Source organism: Prionailurus viverrinus, chromosome B2 (genome assembly GCF_022837055.1).
Source record: "Prionailurus viverrinus isolate Anna chromosome B2, UM_Priviv_1.0, whole genome shotgun sequence".
Taxonomy (NCBI): domain Eukaryota; kingdom Metazoa; phylum Chordata; class Mammalia; order Carnivora; family Felidae; genus Prionailurus; species Prionailurus viverrinus.
Genome location: NC_062565.1, coordinates 150,288,738 through 150,303,509, shown reverse-complemented (window position 1 = coordinate 150,303,509; position 14,772 = coordinate 150,288,738). Strand labels below are relative to the sequence as shown.

At 52.8% G+C, this 14,772-nt stretch overlaps 1 protein-coding gene across 4 annotated transcripts in view; it reads right to left on the bottom strand.

The window, feature by feature from the left end:
* Positions 1-400: 400 nt before the first annotated feature.
* Positions 401-14,772, bottom strand: part of CEP43 (centrosomal protein 43) — a 29,545-nt gene continuing 15,173 nt past the window's right edge. For 3 of the 4 annotated variants that reach the window (XM_047859423.1, XM_047859420.1, XM_047859421.1), the window contains 6 exons: positions 9,101-9,327; positions 7,150-7,271; positions 4,907-4,975; positions 3,164-3,203; positions 2,010-2,106; positions 401-843 (listed from right to left, as the gene is read on the bottom strand). In XM_047859423.1, coding sequence (XP_047715379.1) covers positions 769-843; positions 2,010-2,106; positions 3,164-3,203; positions 4,907-4,975; positions 7,150-7,271; positions 9,101-9,327 — 630 coding nt within the window. In that variant the 3' untranslated portion in view covers positions 401-768. Of the gene's footprint in view, positions 844-2,009; positions 2,107-2,387; positions 2,641-3,163; positions 3,204-4,906; positions 4,976-7,149; positions 7,272-9,100; positions 9,328-14,772 lie in introns of those variants that run through there. The other variant, XM_047859422.1, reaches the window with a different exon arrangement.

Genomic DNA, 14,772 nt, shown 5'->3' with positions numbered 1-14,772 from the left:
CCAGGCATCTTTATAAGCAATAAATTATAACTATAAAGAACACAACCTGCCGCTGACGCTCCTTACGTGGACCTGGGCAGCGACCACTAATGTCAGCAACAAGTCCAGGAACTAAAAGTCAGAGCAACCTCTAGATTTCTTCAAATCAAGCAAAACTACGTAGCACACACACAAGTGTTTTCATAGAAGCTTCCTGGTCTAACAACCCTTCCAGACGGAAGGAAATACACAATAAAGCGGACACATCAAATTTAACTTAAAGTAACAGGCTTCAGTGCTGCACATGTACCAGGTCGTTTTGCCAACTATGTGCAGAACCACCTAATATCAAATATGCTTTGATTCTAGATGGCTCAAGCGCCACACACACACACACACACACACACACACACACACACAGTTGTGTGAACCTACAGCTTTATTGACACCTTTCAGGATGCTCTTAATACTCGTATTTTCATGGGTTCACTCCCTGTGAGGAGTCTGAGTTGTAGATAATCAATTTCCACAGAGAAATGTGCAGCCAAACCAAATTAAGAACTTGTATCTTCCACACATGGGCTCAAGTCGGAAGCGTTTGTTTAGTATAACGAAAAGTTAATTTTTAAAAATATGTGCAGTCTTTTCTGAAACACAAGGCACCAACAGGGAGCAGACATTCCAGCAAAGAGTGATTGTCTGGGGCGGGTTGGGGGGGGGGGTGGGCGGGGATGCAACTGATCAGAGTCCTCTGTCCTTTGTTGATGAGAATACTTCCTCCTTTCGTGTCTATGCAACGTCTTCCAGATAATCCGCGACATCACTGAGCTGGGACACAGTCAGGTCCTGCGTCAGGTCATCAAGCTTCGTGGTTCAAACGGAAAAAGGAGAAAGAGCTGGTGTCAGAAGAGAGAGTCATAAATAATCTCTGAAACATACTGCTGTCATTTACATATCACCTCGTACTCCACAAACCACTTCGTGTCCAAAAGTCCCCTAAACCCTCCCCTTCCTCCCCCTATTTCGAAACCTGGGACGATGACCAAAGTCTGAGCTCGCAGCCCAAGGCCTCGCTAACGAACACTGTTACCATAACCCTCCCAGCTGCCCCGGTGGCTGCAGGTACATCGGGTGCGACCAGAGACCAAGTGCCGGGAGCCGTCCTCCCCCAGCCTTCCCGACGCTCCCGTGAGGCACACACCACCGGTCCCGCTGTGCCAACGGGCAGGCTGGAGATGACAGATCAAAGCGCGCCCAGGAGACCACAGGACGCAAAAGGACACGCTCCCGGAGCCTGCCGGCTCCGACGCACCACCTCTCCCAACGGCCTGCCGCGTCCGGTCACCCCGCGATGGTCACGGGCACTTGGGGAACGCCCCTCGTCCACCTCCGGGCCGGGGCCGCCTACAGCCTGAGAGGCGCCCACCTGACCGGCAGCCACCTCTGTGACGCCGACGGGACAGCCTGAGATGCCGCCTCCGTCTCACGTGCAACGTGCGTCCACCCAAGTACACTCTGCCCTCTGCCCGAGAACAAGGCCGAACGTGGATCTCCAGGACGCACTCCTAACCGCCCAGCCCGCCGCACGTCTGCCGCATCGTCCCCTCCGGGCTTCTGCGCCAGCCCTGGCCTGCCTGTTGACACTCCGCTTCACCTCCCCCTGCACGGGGCTCCCGTCCCTGCGCCCACTCCCAGTCCTGTCCCGACTTCTCTGGCCTCTGCCGTCTACACCCCTGAGGCGGTCAGTTCGGACTCCAGTCCCGACCCACCGGGCCCACCTACGCTCACGGCAACCGACGCCCCAGCCACAGGGCACAGGTGCCCCAGCGGCACGCACTGACCCCGGGAGCGGCCATCAGGGGCACCCTACAGACGCATAAAAGCCATTGTTTCTCGACTTGGACCCAGTAGCTGTCACGTCACGATTTTCAACCGTTTTTCTCCTAATCTGTGTACATTTTTTGAAGCTTTACAGTAAGTCAAGGCCAACAGGCACAAACAGCATTCCACAGGAAACGCTAACACCATACTTTGTCACTGGTATTGATGTCGTCCATTTCCACAGAAAGATCTTCCTCGATCTCTTCACCAATACTCAGCTCACTTTTTTCTGAGCGATGGCTGGTACTAGTTTGAGAGAAGGAAACAGAATAAAGGACACTGAATATGAACGTTTAAATGAGATATCAGGTACCATTAACTTTGTCCGTATTACCTCACCTGATCCTTAACATAACTGATCGGGGCGCCTGGGTGGCGCAGTCGGTTAAGCGTCCGACTTCAGCCAGGTCACGATCTTGCGGCCCGTGAGTTCGAGCCCCGCGTCAGGCTCTGGGCTGATGGCTCAGAGCCTGGAGCCTGTTTCCGATTCTGTGTCTCCCTCTCTCTCTGCCCCTCCCCCATGCATGCTCTGTCTCTCTCTGTCCCAAAAATAAATAAACGTTGAAAAAAAAAAAAAAATTAAAAAAAAAAAAAAAAACAAAAAACAAAAACGTAACTGATCGAGGGCAACAGAAACAGGGGAGTCAACTTAAGACATGAGAAAACCAAGGTCCGTGATGGTGACTCTGGCCACAATGTCAGGAAAAGCACAAACCCAGGTTCTTAAAATTTCATCTACAAGCCATGCCATCTCTCAAAAAAACTGTATGATAAATCATTCTGTTAAGAAATAAAATATAAATTCTCAATTGGAGGGGGGGAGGACCTTGTCAATTACATAAAAATTCTCAGGCTCTAATTTAAAATTTCTCATCACACCCACAACAATTATTTCCAAACCATCAGGCAACTCACAGATTATATTACCATTACGTACGTAAAAAGGTATCTGAACAAAACATGACCTGTCATCTGAATGAGGACACTAGCTGGAGAGGGCAATGTCTCAAGTTAGGCGCGCGTCCCCACCTTCCACGGGGCTGGGGGAGCGCACGTGGACCACGGCGACCTGACGCCTCCGAGTGGCCGTGTCGTGTTCTTACCAAGTTTCCTGAACATGACGCGTTTGTTCGCATTCTAATGCAAAACCAAAACAGGCTTCGAAGTGCAGGGTGTAACTCTGGAGTGACCAGCGTGCACGAGAGAGTCAAATACGCTAAAATAAGCAGCAACGTAATTCCGTCACGCTTTCCTGTGTCACAAACTCTTTGCGATTTATTTATTGCCCAGCTATTTTTCTTACCTGTTGAAGTCATCAACATAGTCGTCGTCTTCTCCAGTCCCTGTAAGTTTAAGAAAAGACAGGCGACGTTTACATCAGCATGCTTCACGATGTAGCTACAATCGCACACTCACGTTTCCTTCATGAAAAACCCCATTACCGAATGATATTGCATCATTAAAAATGAAGTCTCCAGAGTTAGAAATATCTTTCCGTATAGGACACGAAAGCAAAGGACCAAATAAACTACCTACGAAATAACAGAATGTCATTCATAAAATGTGGTTAATACCCAGTCTTTTATTCCAAGTACCCAAAAGCTAAATCACGTTGTATGTTTATTATTTGTAAAGTCGTCTGATATTAAAAATATCAGGTGCTGGATGTAATGGGAGACCTCAAAACCAGATTGTCACAAACTCCCTACTGCTGCCTCATGGGCTGTGAGTTCGAGCCCCGCGTCGGGCTCTGTGCTGACCGCTCGGAGCCTGGAGCCTGCTTCCGATTCTGTGTCTCCCTCTCTCTCTGCCCCTCCCCTGCTCGTGCTTTGTCTCTCTCTGTCAAAAATAAATAACATTAAAAAACCAAAATAATGTCCAGGTGGGGCTCTCAGTTAACGTACCGGCACTTGACAACCAGCGTGACCTCAGGCAACTCACGTAACCTGGCTCTCATCTGCAGAAATGGAGGAAATACTAAAACCAACCTCACAGGGTTACGACTGAGATAAAACCACCTGTTGCCACGGTGCCAAGTGCGTGTCGCCAGCGTCATTATTACCCTAGGCTGGCCCACTAACATTCGTACGTGACTTCAAATACTGAGAAGTCCACAAATTCACGACGACGACGAAAACAAACAGGAAGCAATACTGTTGCAATACCATCAAACAAAACTAAACAGACGGGGGGGGGGGGAGGGGGAGGGGGAGGGGGGGGGAGGGGGAGGGGGAGGGGGGGGAGGGGGAGGGGGAGGGGGAGGGGGAGGGGGGGGGAGGGGGAGGGGGAGGGGGAGGGGGGAGGGGGAGGGGGAGGGGGGGGTCTCGCCGGGGCCCAGGGCCCACCCCGCGAGCGCAGATCCGGGGCAGCGGAACGTCGCGTGGGGCACACACCCCTGTCCCGCGGGGACGGAAGAGGGACCGCCGAGCACGCGGACCGAGCCGTTTCTTCCAGCCCCTCCCGGGTGAGGTGTGCCTAGAGGACGCCCATCCGCCTCTGTCCCTCCCCCCGGACCGGACACCGGAGGAGAGCCCCAGGGCCCTGGAAGCGCTCACGTCCGCAGAAACGCATTTCCTCCCTCAGGGTCACAAACCACCACTCCACGTGACACAACAGAACACCAGATCCACAGCCTGTCTCCCGCTCAGGCTGCTCCCCCAGGGCCTGGACGGCACACTCCCAGTGCCCAGAGAAGGGACTCTGCCTTTGCACGGACTGTCCTCGGTCCGCGCTGAAACGTCACCCACCTGGTCTCGGCAGGGAAGTCGCCCCCGGGGCCAGGACGAGCCCACCTCCCGCCCGTTTCCACCCCAGCGCCCACTGGCTCCCCCCACACCGCGGGTGTCTGCAGGGGCCCGTCCCAGGCAGAACCCACCCCCCCTCCCGAGAAGCCAAGCTCCACAAGCAGGGAGCCTATGGTGGCCGCTGCGTCACCCACCCCCGGGGACCGCCAGGCGCCCAGTCAGGAGGCGCCTGCTGCAGGCCAACCCGCTGCATTTAAGGTTTTATTCAGGCCATTAAGACTAAAAACAGGACATCTACTTACCTAACCCAAGAGATCCAACTTTATCATTGACCAACTTCAGATCTTTCAAAACCGTGTTTCCTCTTTTACCTGTGGAGGAAAAACATTCACACGGGATTGACTTTTAGAACCCAACAGTCTCTACGGCGTATCACTGGGTTTTCCGGTATAGGGTTTATGACTATAACGTCATAACCAAAATCGAAGACAGAATTGCAAACTCTGACGAATGATGCTCACATCATGCATCGCACCCCCTTTTTAACCACACACCATACTGCTCTTTATTGAAATCTGACCAGGAAATAATTTCTGGCCTGACAGCACCGACTCTGAAAAGACTCATTAAGTGTGAATTCAGGCACTACGGTTAATTATTCTCAATTTTATTTCCTTCAATTTTGCTTTAATTCAACGGCTATTTCATTTACCAAACTGATTGTTTCTTCAGTCCTAAGTGCTCAACATCCTCTCCCAGTCGTCATTCTCTACTTGCCGTTAAGAGCAACTTGACCATGACCCGCTAAGTTCTCACTGCAGGTGACAATGACTGGCGTGGGCCACATGAACAGATAGGTGGCCAGTTTACTACCCGGCTCAAAGAAGCCACACGGCATCTCCTTCACGTATCCTGGGGAATCCCGCAGCTGCACCACGTAACATAAAAAGGTTAGTAGGGGCGCCCGGGAGGCTCAGTCGGTTAAGTGTCCGACTTCGGCTCAGACCATGATCTTGGTTTGTGAGTTCAGGCCCCAGGTCGGGCTCTGTGCTGACAGCTCGGGGCCTGGAGCCTGCTTTGGATTCTGTGTCTCCCCTCTCTCTGCCCCTCCCCCACTTGTGCTCCGTCTCAAAAATAAACATAAAAAAATTAAAAAACAAAGGTTAGTAAATACTGCAAAATTATGCAAAAATCACACAATTTCTTAATAAAGATCTACTTTTTAGAAGGGTCTAAAACAGTGTCCATTAAATCTCTATTTACTGTGATATAGTAAACAAACTTCACCTACACACGTCTTCGTTCAAGGCTACACTTTCAAACCCTCTGTCTTGTCACCACCTGCCATGTGGGAGGGGCGGGAAGGTAAACCGTGCGGCGACACGGCCCTTCCACGTCTGACAACCTGCCTCTCTGGTACGTGGAAAGAGAGAGGTCAGATTCACATTCCGAATAAGGAAATCTTGCCATTTGCAATGACGTGGAGAGAGTCAGAGAGTATAATGCCGAGGGAGATAAGTCAGAGAGAGACAAATATCATACGATTTCACTCACGTGTGAAATTTAAGAATCAAAACAAACGAGCAAAAGGAAAAAAAAAGAGAGAAACCAAGAGTCAGACTCTGAACCATAAAGAGCACACGGATGGGTCACCTGAATGGAGGGGCTGGGGGCATGGCTGGAACGGGAGGGCATTAAAGAGTACACGCATCAGTCAGAGAAAGACGGATACCGTATGTTTTCACTCCTGCGTGGATCGCGAGAAACTTAACAGGAGACCACGGTGGGGGGGGGGGGGGAGTTACAGAGAGGGAGGGAGGCAAACCACAAGAGACTCTTAAATCCAGAGAAGGAACTGAGGGTGGATGGGGGTGGGGGAGAGGGGAAAGTGGGTGATGGGGACTGAGGAGGGCACCTGCTGGGATGAGCACTGGGCCTTGTGCATAAGCGACCAACCACGGGAATCCACCCCCCAAGCCAGGAGTATACACTGTATGTTCACCAACTTATCAAAAAAAAAAAAAAAAAAAAGAGAACACGCATCATGGTGAACAAACACATAAAATAAATCTAGCAGACCACACACACACACACACACACACACACACACACACACACACGATGATTTGGAGTTCTGATAGCCAAAGGGGAAAAAAGATGGGCCGGCCCCAAATCGCTGAAGGGAGAATATTTTAACATTCCCGTGATGATTATTTGCAATCATAGAACCTACAAAACAAATTCCTCAAAACTGATCGACGCTAAGTCCTGCTCGAGTCCATCTAAATGCCCCACACGGGAGAAATGACGTGACATACTCACGATCTAAGGCAGCTAGGAAGTGGGTTTTGGAAGCGTTTTGATGGCTGGGAAAGCGGCGGCACGAGGAAGCGAGGCGACCGCGACCGTGGTAAAGGAAGGTTCGCGAGCCGCCTCGGGAGCACCACGGGCTGAGGACTCGCGCAAAGGAAGCGGCTCACGGGCTACTTAACCAGAGAAAACCCATCGCCAGGCAGGCCTCGGGCCGTGTCTCCACCGCACTCACTTCCGGCCTCTGCGGACGAGGGGGCTCCGGGGGCTCCGGTCAGGGAGCTGCGGCCGCTCTTCAAGGGGGGCGCGTCCGAGAGCGAGGCGAGGCTTCCGGCGGGCGGCCCGGGCTCGCTCCTCCTGCCAACAAACAAGCGGGTCGCGTCAGCCGCCTGCGGCCAGGCCAACGACACAGAGGCGACTCCACCGCGGCGGGGGTGCGCGCGGCGCCGGGACCCAACGTGCAGTCGCAGAGTCCGCGGCGAGTGACCGCAGAAGCCCGCTGGCCTCTCCCAAATCGTCTGCGACCTGACAAACTGAACCGTTCGGCACCTTCAGGGTCTGTGATTTTTAGCAGAAGCCGGCGAGGGGCAGCACGGAGGCCACCTCCCCAGCGGTGCCCCGCCCTCGCGTGGGCCTCTGGCGGCCCCACCGCCCTCCTCACCCCTTCCCGGGCCTCCTCTCCAGCCCCGCCCACGCCCACCCACGCCAGCGGAACCTTCCCGGGCTGCTACCGTCACCCCCCACCCCCCCACCCTGCCCAGTGCACCCGCACGCTCCGCCCTGCGCACAGCAGCACCGAGACCGGCCTCTCCCCCGCACCCCTGCACATCGGTCCCCTCCCTCCTAGCACTGTCCTCAGCAGACAGGCGCACGGCCATTCCCCACTTTATTGTTCTTCCCCCGCCCCTCACACCCCTGTAAGACACAACTCACCCGGAGAGCGCTCCCCACCTACCATCCGCCCCCATCCTTTGCCCAACCCGCTCTAACCCTCTGCCACCGCAGCCCGCCGCCCCACGATCCGTCACCCCTGCCTCCGTGCTGCTACGCAGTGACTGACTTTCAGGACTCACTCCAGCCTCCTCCTTCCAGGACACCTCTCCCGATCCCCTGGGTCCCTTCCCTCTCCCTCCTCCTCCCCTCGCTGACTTCCAGGTGCCACCTGCCACTTCCCAGGTGACAGCCTCCAGGCTCCTCTACGGGCAGCATCTAACACGGACACCTCCCTCCCCCCTCACTGGGCCTCTAGCCCAGACCTCTCCCCGCATGCCCGTTGGACGCCCTCAGTTACCGGCCCGAGGCCTGACCTCGGCAGCAGCGAGCTTCACAGCCTGAGTTCTAGACCATCACCTGCCCAGCTGTGCAGCCTAGCCCTACTCTCCACCTGTCGGCGGGGTTTCCAACCTTCCAGCCGTTCGGCTGAAAACCCTGGACCCTCCCTCGAGGTCACTTCATTCTCTGACACTGACCAGCAAACCCTTTCGGATCCGGCCTCCAAGCACACCCCCAAACTGCCAATTTCTCACCACTTCTGACATCGTCTCTCACCTGGATAATCCCGACTGCCTCCCAGCTGGACGCCCAGCGGCCAGACCCCGGGACTCCCGGTCTCCCTAACGATGAAGTCGTAAGTACTCCTGCCGCAGTGCCCCTCGCCGCTCTCTGCCGTGCCCGCAGGGCTGCGCGAGCTGCCTTCTCTCCCCGGAGTTCCAGAAGCCCCGCCATCTGCCCGGCCGACTCACCAACTCGGTGAGCTCCCCCCCAGCCACCCAGGACGGACGCTCTAACCGAGCACCACCGGTCTCTGCTCGCCCCGTCACTGCTCCCGTCCCTGCTCGGCCGTCACTCTGGCTGCGTCCCCCTGGCGGCTCGTCGGGACTGCCTCCTCCTTGGTGCCCTGTCTACAAGACTGCAGGCTTCTGGAGGGAGGCGCCCTGCCTGAGCTCTGGCTGCCCCGTCCTGGCACGGGACGGGCACTCGGTACGTGCCCGCCGACGGAAATCAGTGATACCCAGGTTTTCGCCACCTGGGATTGTTTCACAGCACGAAAGGCTTTTGTGACACAAAATCAGACTTACATATCAATAATTACAGAAGCTTTAGTAGCTCGTTTTTAAATTACAAAATACTTGGAAATGATATTTTTAAGCCTCTGGCTTGATAATCCAAAAACACGGTTTACTCACCAACCGTAAGTTTTTTCTGGTTTAGGAATGGGATCATCAAAGAAAGAATCGCCTTCCATATCATCTCCGTCTGGACAAAGACCAGCTTTGTCTTTGACATCTAGACTTTTGTTACTTAGGAAAGATCCAATTTTCGTTTCATGAGTCAGCAAGTGGAGACTGCTTCTGCTCTTTGGTTCTGATGAGGAGAGACTCGTGTCACTCTGACTGGCCTCACTGTTGGCCTTCTAGAAAAACAGAACGGGAAAGAGAAGAGGCCTCCTTGGTGAAACGAAACATTAAGAAGCTATTTGACACAAGAAAACATCACACGGACATACACAAGCCTCTGTGTGTGTGTGTGTGTGTGTGAGTGTGAGTGTGTGAGATCTCACAGCTGCATGGAGGGGAGAGTAACCCCGTGACCTATCAGCGCGTCCCCAATTCACGGCATGGCTAACTTCCGAAGGAGAGAATGTCACAAGTAATGTGTTCGAACCATTCTTCTCCTCCCTCCCTAAATGGAAGTATCTTTCCCTACCCCATTTATAAAGAAGTTTTCCCACTTATAAATAACTTCTACATTTCCTCTTACGTGTCCATCACTGCGTCAAAAGTTATCTTAAATGAGTAAGTCGCCAACTTGCAGAAAGGAGGAGGGCACACGGGTGAAGAAGGAAGATTAGTTCACATGAACGAACCAGGCAGCAAAACAAAGCATTCATCAGGGAAGACGGCACTTGTCCACCCAGCGCCAAAGAGAACAGGCGTCGAGGCGAGAGGGGCCCTCTCCGCCGCCCCCGCGTCCAAGGCAGATTTGCTGCCGAAAGCACCGGTCTGACTTCAGACACCAGACAACTGCCCGATCCACACTGCCTCACCCGTCCGCGGACAAGTGTCCCGCATCCGCCCCCGCGCACCTTACACGGTACAAGACCCTCAAGCGTCCCTCCCCCCGTCCTGCCCATCTGGTGTTACGGGCGCAAAACCGCACACCGCAGTTTCTTGTTTTCCGTTGGCCTTAATCCGCACAACCTCACTTTCCTCCATCCTTGGTCCCATTTCCTTTTGCCCTTAGACAGGTCTAGGTCAACAGCAACAAAAACAAACCATGCTAGTGGCGATACAAGCAGCTAACCTTTCTGGAGAACCTTCCAATCTTCCTCCAGGCGATCTCCTTTTCATCCTCAAGAGCAGCCTAAAGCACGGGGAGGGGGGGAGGGGCGGGGGCAGGGGCCGTCTTCCCCACTGATTCGGAAAAGGCGGCGTGCAGACGTTTTAGTCACTTGCCAAGGTCCCCAGAAAGCTCAAGTGTCAGGTCAACACTAAGGTCTGATTCCAGAGCTTAGCCCTTAACACTCATGCCATGCCGTTAGGTCGACTCGTACGAAATTGCACTTTTGTGGGTTCACACGGACAACTTCCCCAGGTTCGGCCTTCCGCGCCACAGAGGGCAGTGCCGCGCCCGGGGCCCGCACGTGTTGCAGAGGACTCTCCCGTGTCCCCCCACGGACGCCTCCCCCGTCCACGCTCCACTGCCGACCACACAAGGAACCGAATTCAACTAGAGTAGTATTCTCCAGCCGGGACTGCTGCTGGGAGTTAAGAGAGGAGGCGTGTGCAGGGGGAGAGGCGAGCGGGCGAGGAAGCCGTGAGGACGGCGCTCCAGGAGGACGCACCTTCGGTTCGTGTACGGACAGGGTGGGGCGTGTGTGTTAACACACAGCTCACACTTCTCCACGAGAGGCCGTGATCAGCCGACAGCAGGCAGGACACGTGCCACACAGTGTTTCGGGCCTTGTACAGAGCCACACATTCCAGAAGTTCCTAACATAGTTAAGTCAATTCTCGTAAAAGAGACGTCCGGGAAAAGAAACACCAACTTGTCCTCCTTTAGACGACACGCGGCACTTTCACACGGCAGAAACGTTTTACCGTCTCCCAAGCACTTTCTGGAAGTTCCCCGTGTGATCAACTACGGAGAGGCACCACCCACCTACACGGCCCCCGGATTCATGCCCGATGTCATGTACGATCCATACCCGCTGAGACACGGATTGATCATGTTTTCAAAGACATCTACATGTGGAAATAAATACCCTGACTCGTGACATTTAAACCCATTTACAACTACAGATACCGAGAAACACACTCTCTCCGTCAGAACACTCCTGAGAAAATTCAAAAGGTCGAACCAGTGTGAAGCAAAATGGGACGTAAACGTAAAGCAACTTAACAAAACACAGGATTATTCCAAAACAGTCTCTCTCGCCCGTGAAGTCACGTAACGGTTTATGTGACGTAACTCCGGTCCCCGTGATGAACTGCAGACGCTTAGTGATCCCTCCCTCTCCATCCCTGGTGATCTCTGACTGGTCCTAGCAGTATCGCCGGTAAAGGCACAAGGACTAGTTTTAGGAAGACAACTTCCACAGACAAGCGCGCTCTGATGTTCGGCACAACGCGCATTTTTAAAAGTAATAATTAGTTTGTTTTAAAACTGCAGTTCTCGGGGCGCCTGGATGGCTCAGTCGGTTAGGCGTCCGACTTCAGTTCAGGTCATGATCTCGCGGTCTGTGAGTTCGAGCCCCGCGTCGGGCTCTGTGCCGACAGCTCAGAGCCTGGAGCCTGTTTCAGATTCTGTGTCTCCCTCTCTCTCTGACCCTCCCCCGTTCATGCTCTCTCTCTCTCTGTCTCAAAAATAAATAAACGTTAGAAAAAAATTTAAAATTATAGTTCTAGTCATCTAGGGGGTAAAATTTAAAAACACTCCATCTGCTTTGGAACTGGGCTCCAAATCCATTTCCAAACTACACAGGAATGTGTCACCCTAACTGTGACTAAGTGTTTATCTAAAGAACCCTTACTCAATCGGGTTCCTAATGAATTCACTCAACGTGACTCCAAATCACTTCTCCCGTTGGAAAACAAGCCACAGTGACAGAAGGATTTATCAAAACATCGACAGGTTACCACAAAAGCACTACAGAACTTTAAAACCGATTTCCACACGGGAAATCCGAGTCCTCTGAGCAACAAGAAGTCAAGTCACGACGTGTTGCCTAGAATCTGTTTAAATACCCTGCATCGTGGCTTGAGACGAGTCCGTCTTGTGCGCACAGATTCAGTGACCGCAGTTTCCATCACGTACATGTGGACAAACTGGAGGAACCAAGGTAGCTAAAATTAAGCACTGTTTACAACAAACAAGTGTGACAACAACAGAAAGTATCCTTAGACGAATTCACTCCCTTCGCATTCACTCCCTGGACGAGCTCAGAGCCCTCAGCGGTTGTGACGGGTTAAACGGTGTCTCCCCAAAAGAGAGAAGACGGAGCCCTAACCCCCGGTGCTCCAGAGCGTGCCCTCACTTGCCAATCGGGTCACAACAGATGGGACAGATCACGAGGGCTCACGGCGCAGGAGGCAGGCCTGGCTCCCCAACGGGGAGGCCGCCCGGGGAGAACCCACGGGGGCATTCCGGCGGGGACGGAGCGACAGATGCACGCCGTCCTCACAGTCCTCAGAGGAACCGGGCGTGCGGACACCCCCCTTTCATACCTGCGGCCTCCAGAACCATGAGACAGCAAGGGCTCGCTGTTTAAGCCACCAGGTGGGTGGTGTCTTGTCACAGCAGTCCTGCTCAGGGCTCCAGACAGTAGCCAACAGCCCTCCTGGAGGTCGGTCTTTTCACAGAAGCCACTGAGCAGCACGAAAGCAGTCACTAAGTGCCCGTGCACCGACCTCGAGACTAATAACCGTCGTGGTAAATTACAGTAAAGTTGCAAGAAGGTTTCAGAATGTACCTAATTCTCTACAAGTACACTTACACATTTAGACTTCAGTCATTTCTAGATTAACAGAAAATTGACATCACAGAGAAAGAAGTTTCACGGTGAAAATAACTGCAAATTTTCCAGGAACCAAATAATGAGTTACCACTAGAACATCTCGAGAACCAAAAAAATACCAAAAAATTACCACTAGAACATCTTGACCACCAAAAAAATAATAATCATTCTGCTTTTCCAAACGAAAGGCTTAATCTGCACTGCTCACGCACAGAAACATCACACCTAAAGAAATAACCCACTTTAAAAAAAAAAAAAAAAAAAGGGGGCGCCTGGGTGGCGCAGTCGGTTAAGCGTCCGACCTCAGCCAGGTCACGATCTCGCGGTCCGTGAGTTCGAGCCCCGCGTCGGGCTCTGGGCTGATGGCTCGGAGCCTGGAGCCTGTTTCCGATTCTGTGTCTCCCTCTCTCTCTGCCCCTCCCCCGTTCATGCTCTGTCTCTCTCTGTCTCAAAAATAAAGGTTAAAAAAATAAATAAATAAATAAATAAATAAATAAACCCTGAGAAACGATTACAAAAAGGATGATCTTTCCCATTACATTCAACACGATGACAGAAAGCCTCTGAGTCTAAACATCGCAAGCAAAAACTCCCTCGCGTCTTAAACAACACACCTAAGTCAGTGGATTCCACCAGTCTGTCTGCACCACAACTGGCACCGGGTCGGCAGCACCAAAGGGTTTACGGTGAAACGGACCGGTACAGACTCCGAAGTCTGGAGTCCAGACCAGTACAGACGACGCTCCGGAAGGAGGGCTCCCGACACACCGGGAACGTTTACCGCCACGCCCGCCCACCCAAGACCCCTCCACCCAGGACTCCAATGCCCCCGGCCACCCTCCACCACCCTTCAGCATCTCACAAAGGAACAAAAACCAGAAATGTAACTTTTATGCAACCAACTTAAATTTGCTCCAAAACCTTGGATTTTGCTCTGCACATTGACAGGTTTATCGTAACAAGTACAAACCAAATATATATACGTATATACGTGTATATATATATACATACACACGCATACGTATACATATAGACATAAATGATTTTTGAATCTCATTTCTAGTATGGATATAACTTCTCTGAAAACAGCCAAGGATCTCCAAATAAGCCCTAAGTCCCGAGCCTTCCTGCTTCCTGCCTGCAGAAGAACACGACCCGTCCACACCCCTGCTCCCTGCTCGGCGGGGGGCTCTCCTGCCGCTCCGCCCGCGGTCCCCACACTGGCTCCTGGCAGGCGGGGCCACGCTCACAGCTTTGCACCCTGGGAAAGGCCACTTAGCTACCCTGTGAAGGGCCCAACATCAACGTCCACAGGCAGCTCGGTATTCGATTATTAAGATGTTAAGAGTGTTAGGATATTAAGGACACTGGAAACCCACCGCACATGCAGGCAAGGCAGAGAGGCATTGGAATGAGAGCTAAGGGCTCACCTATCAGGCTGGAAATAGGGGATGCTGGGTGCGATACAGATTTATAATGGCAATTCAGAAACAAGATCAAGGAGGGGGGGAGCGGGAGAAGGTTTCAAAGTGGCTAAGTATCTTTGGTCAGAAATACAAAAATGAGATAAAAGGGGCCCGACTGATAGCCTACAATTCCGGGGCATGGGCCTGTCCACATTCTTCAGTTGCCCCCCAGGTCGGGGGACCACGAGGCCTGCCCGCTGTAGACTGAAGGGTAAAATCTGGGCCCACCATGGCTGCATTTCACTGCAAAGTGAAAATTCATCTTTTGACGTGCTTTGGTGCTATGTATAGACCTCTTCGAAATGTCTGAACCAGGAAGATCGGATGAAAATGTAATACTATGAGATATGCTTTTAACGTTTTTGAAAAGTCCAAC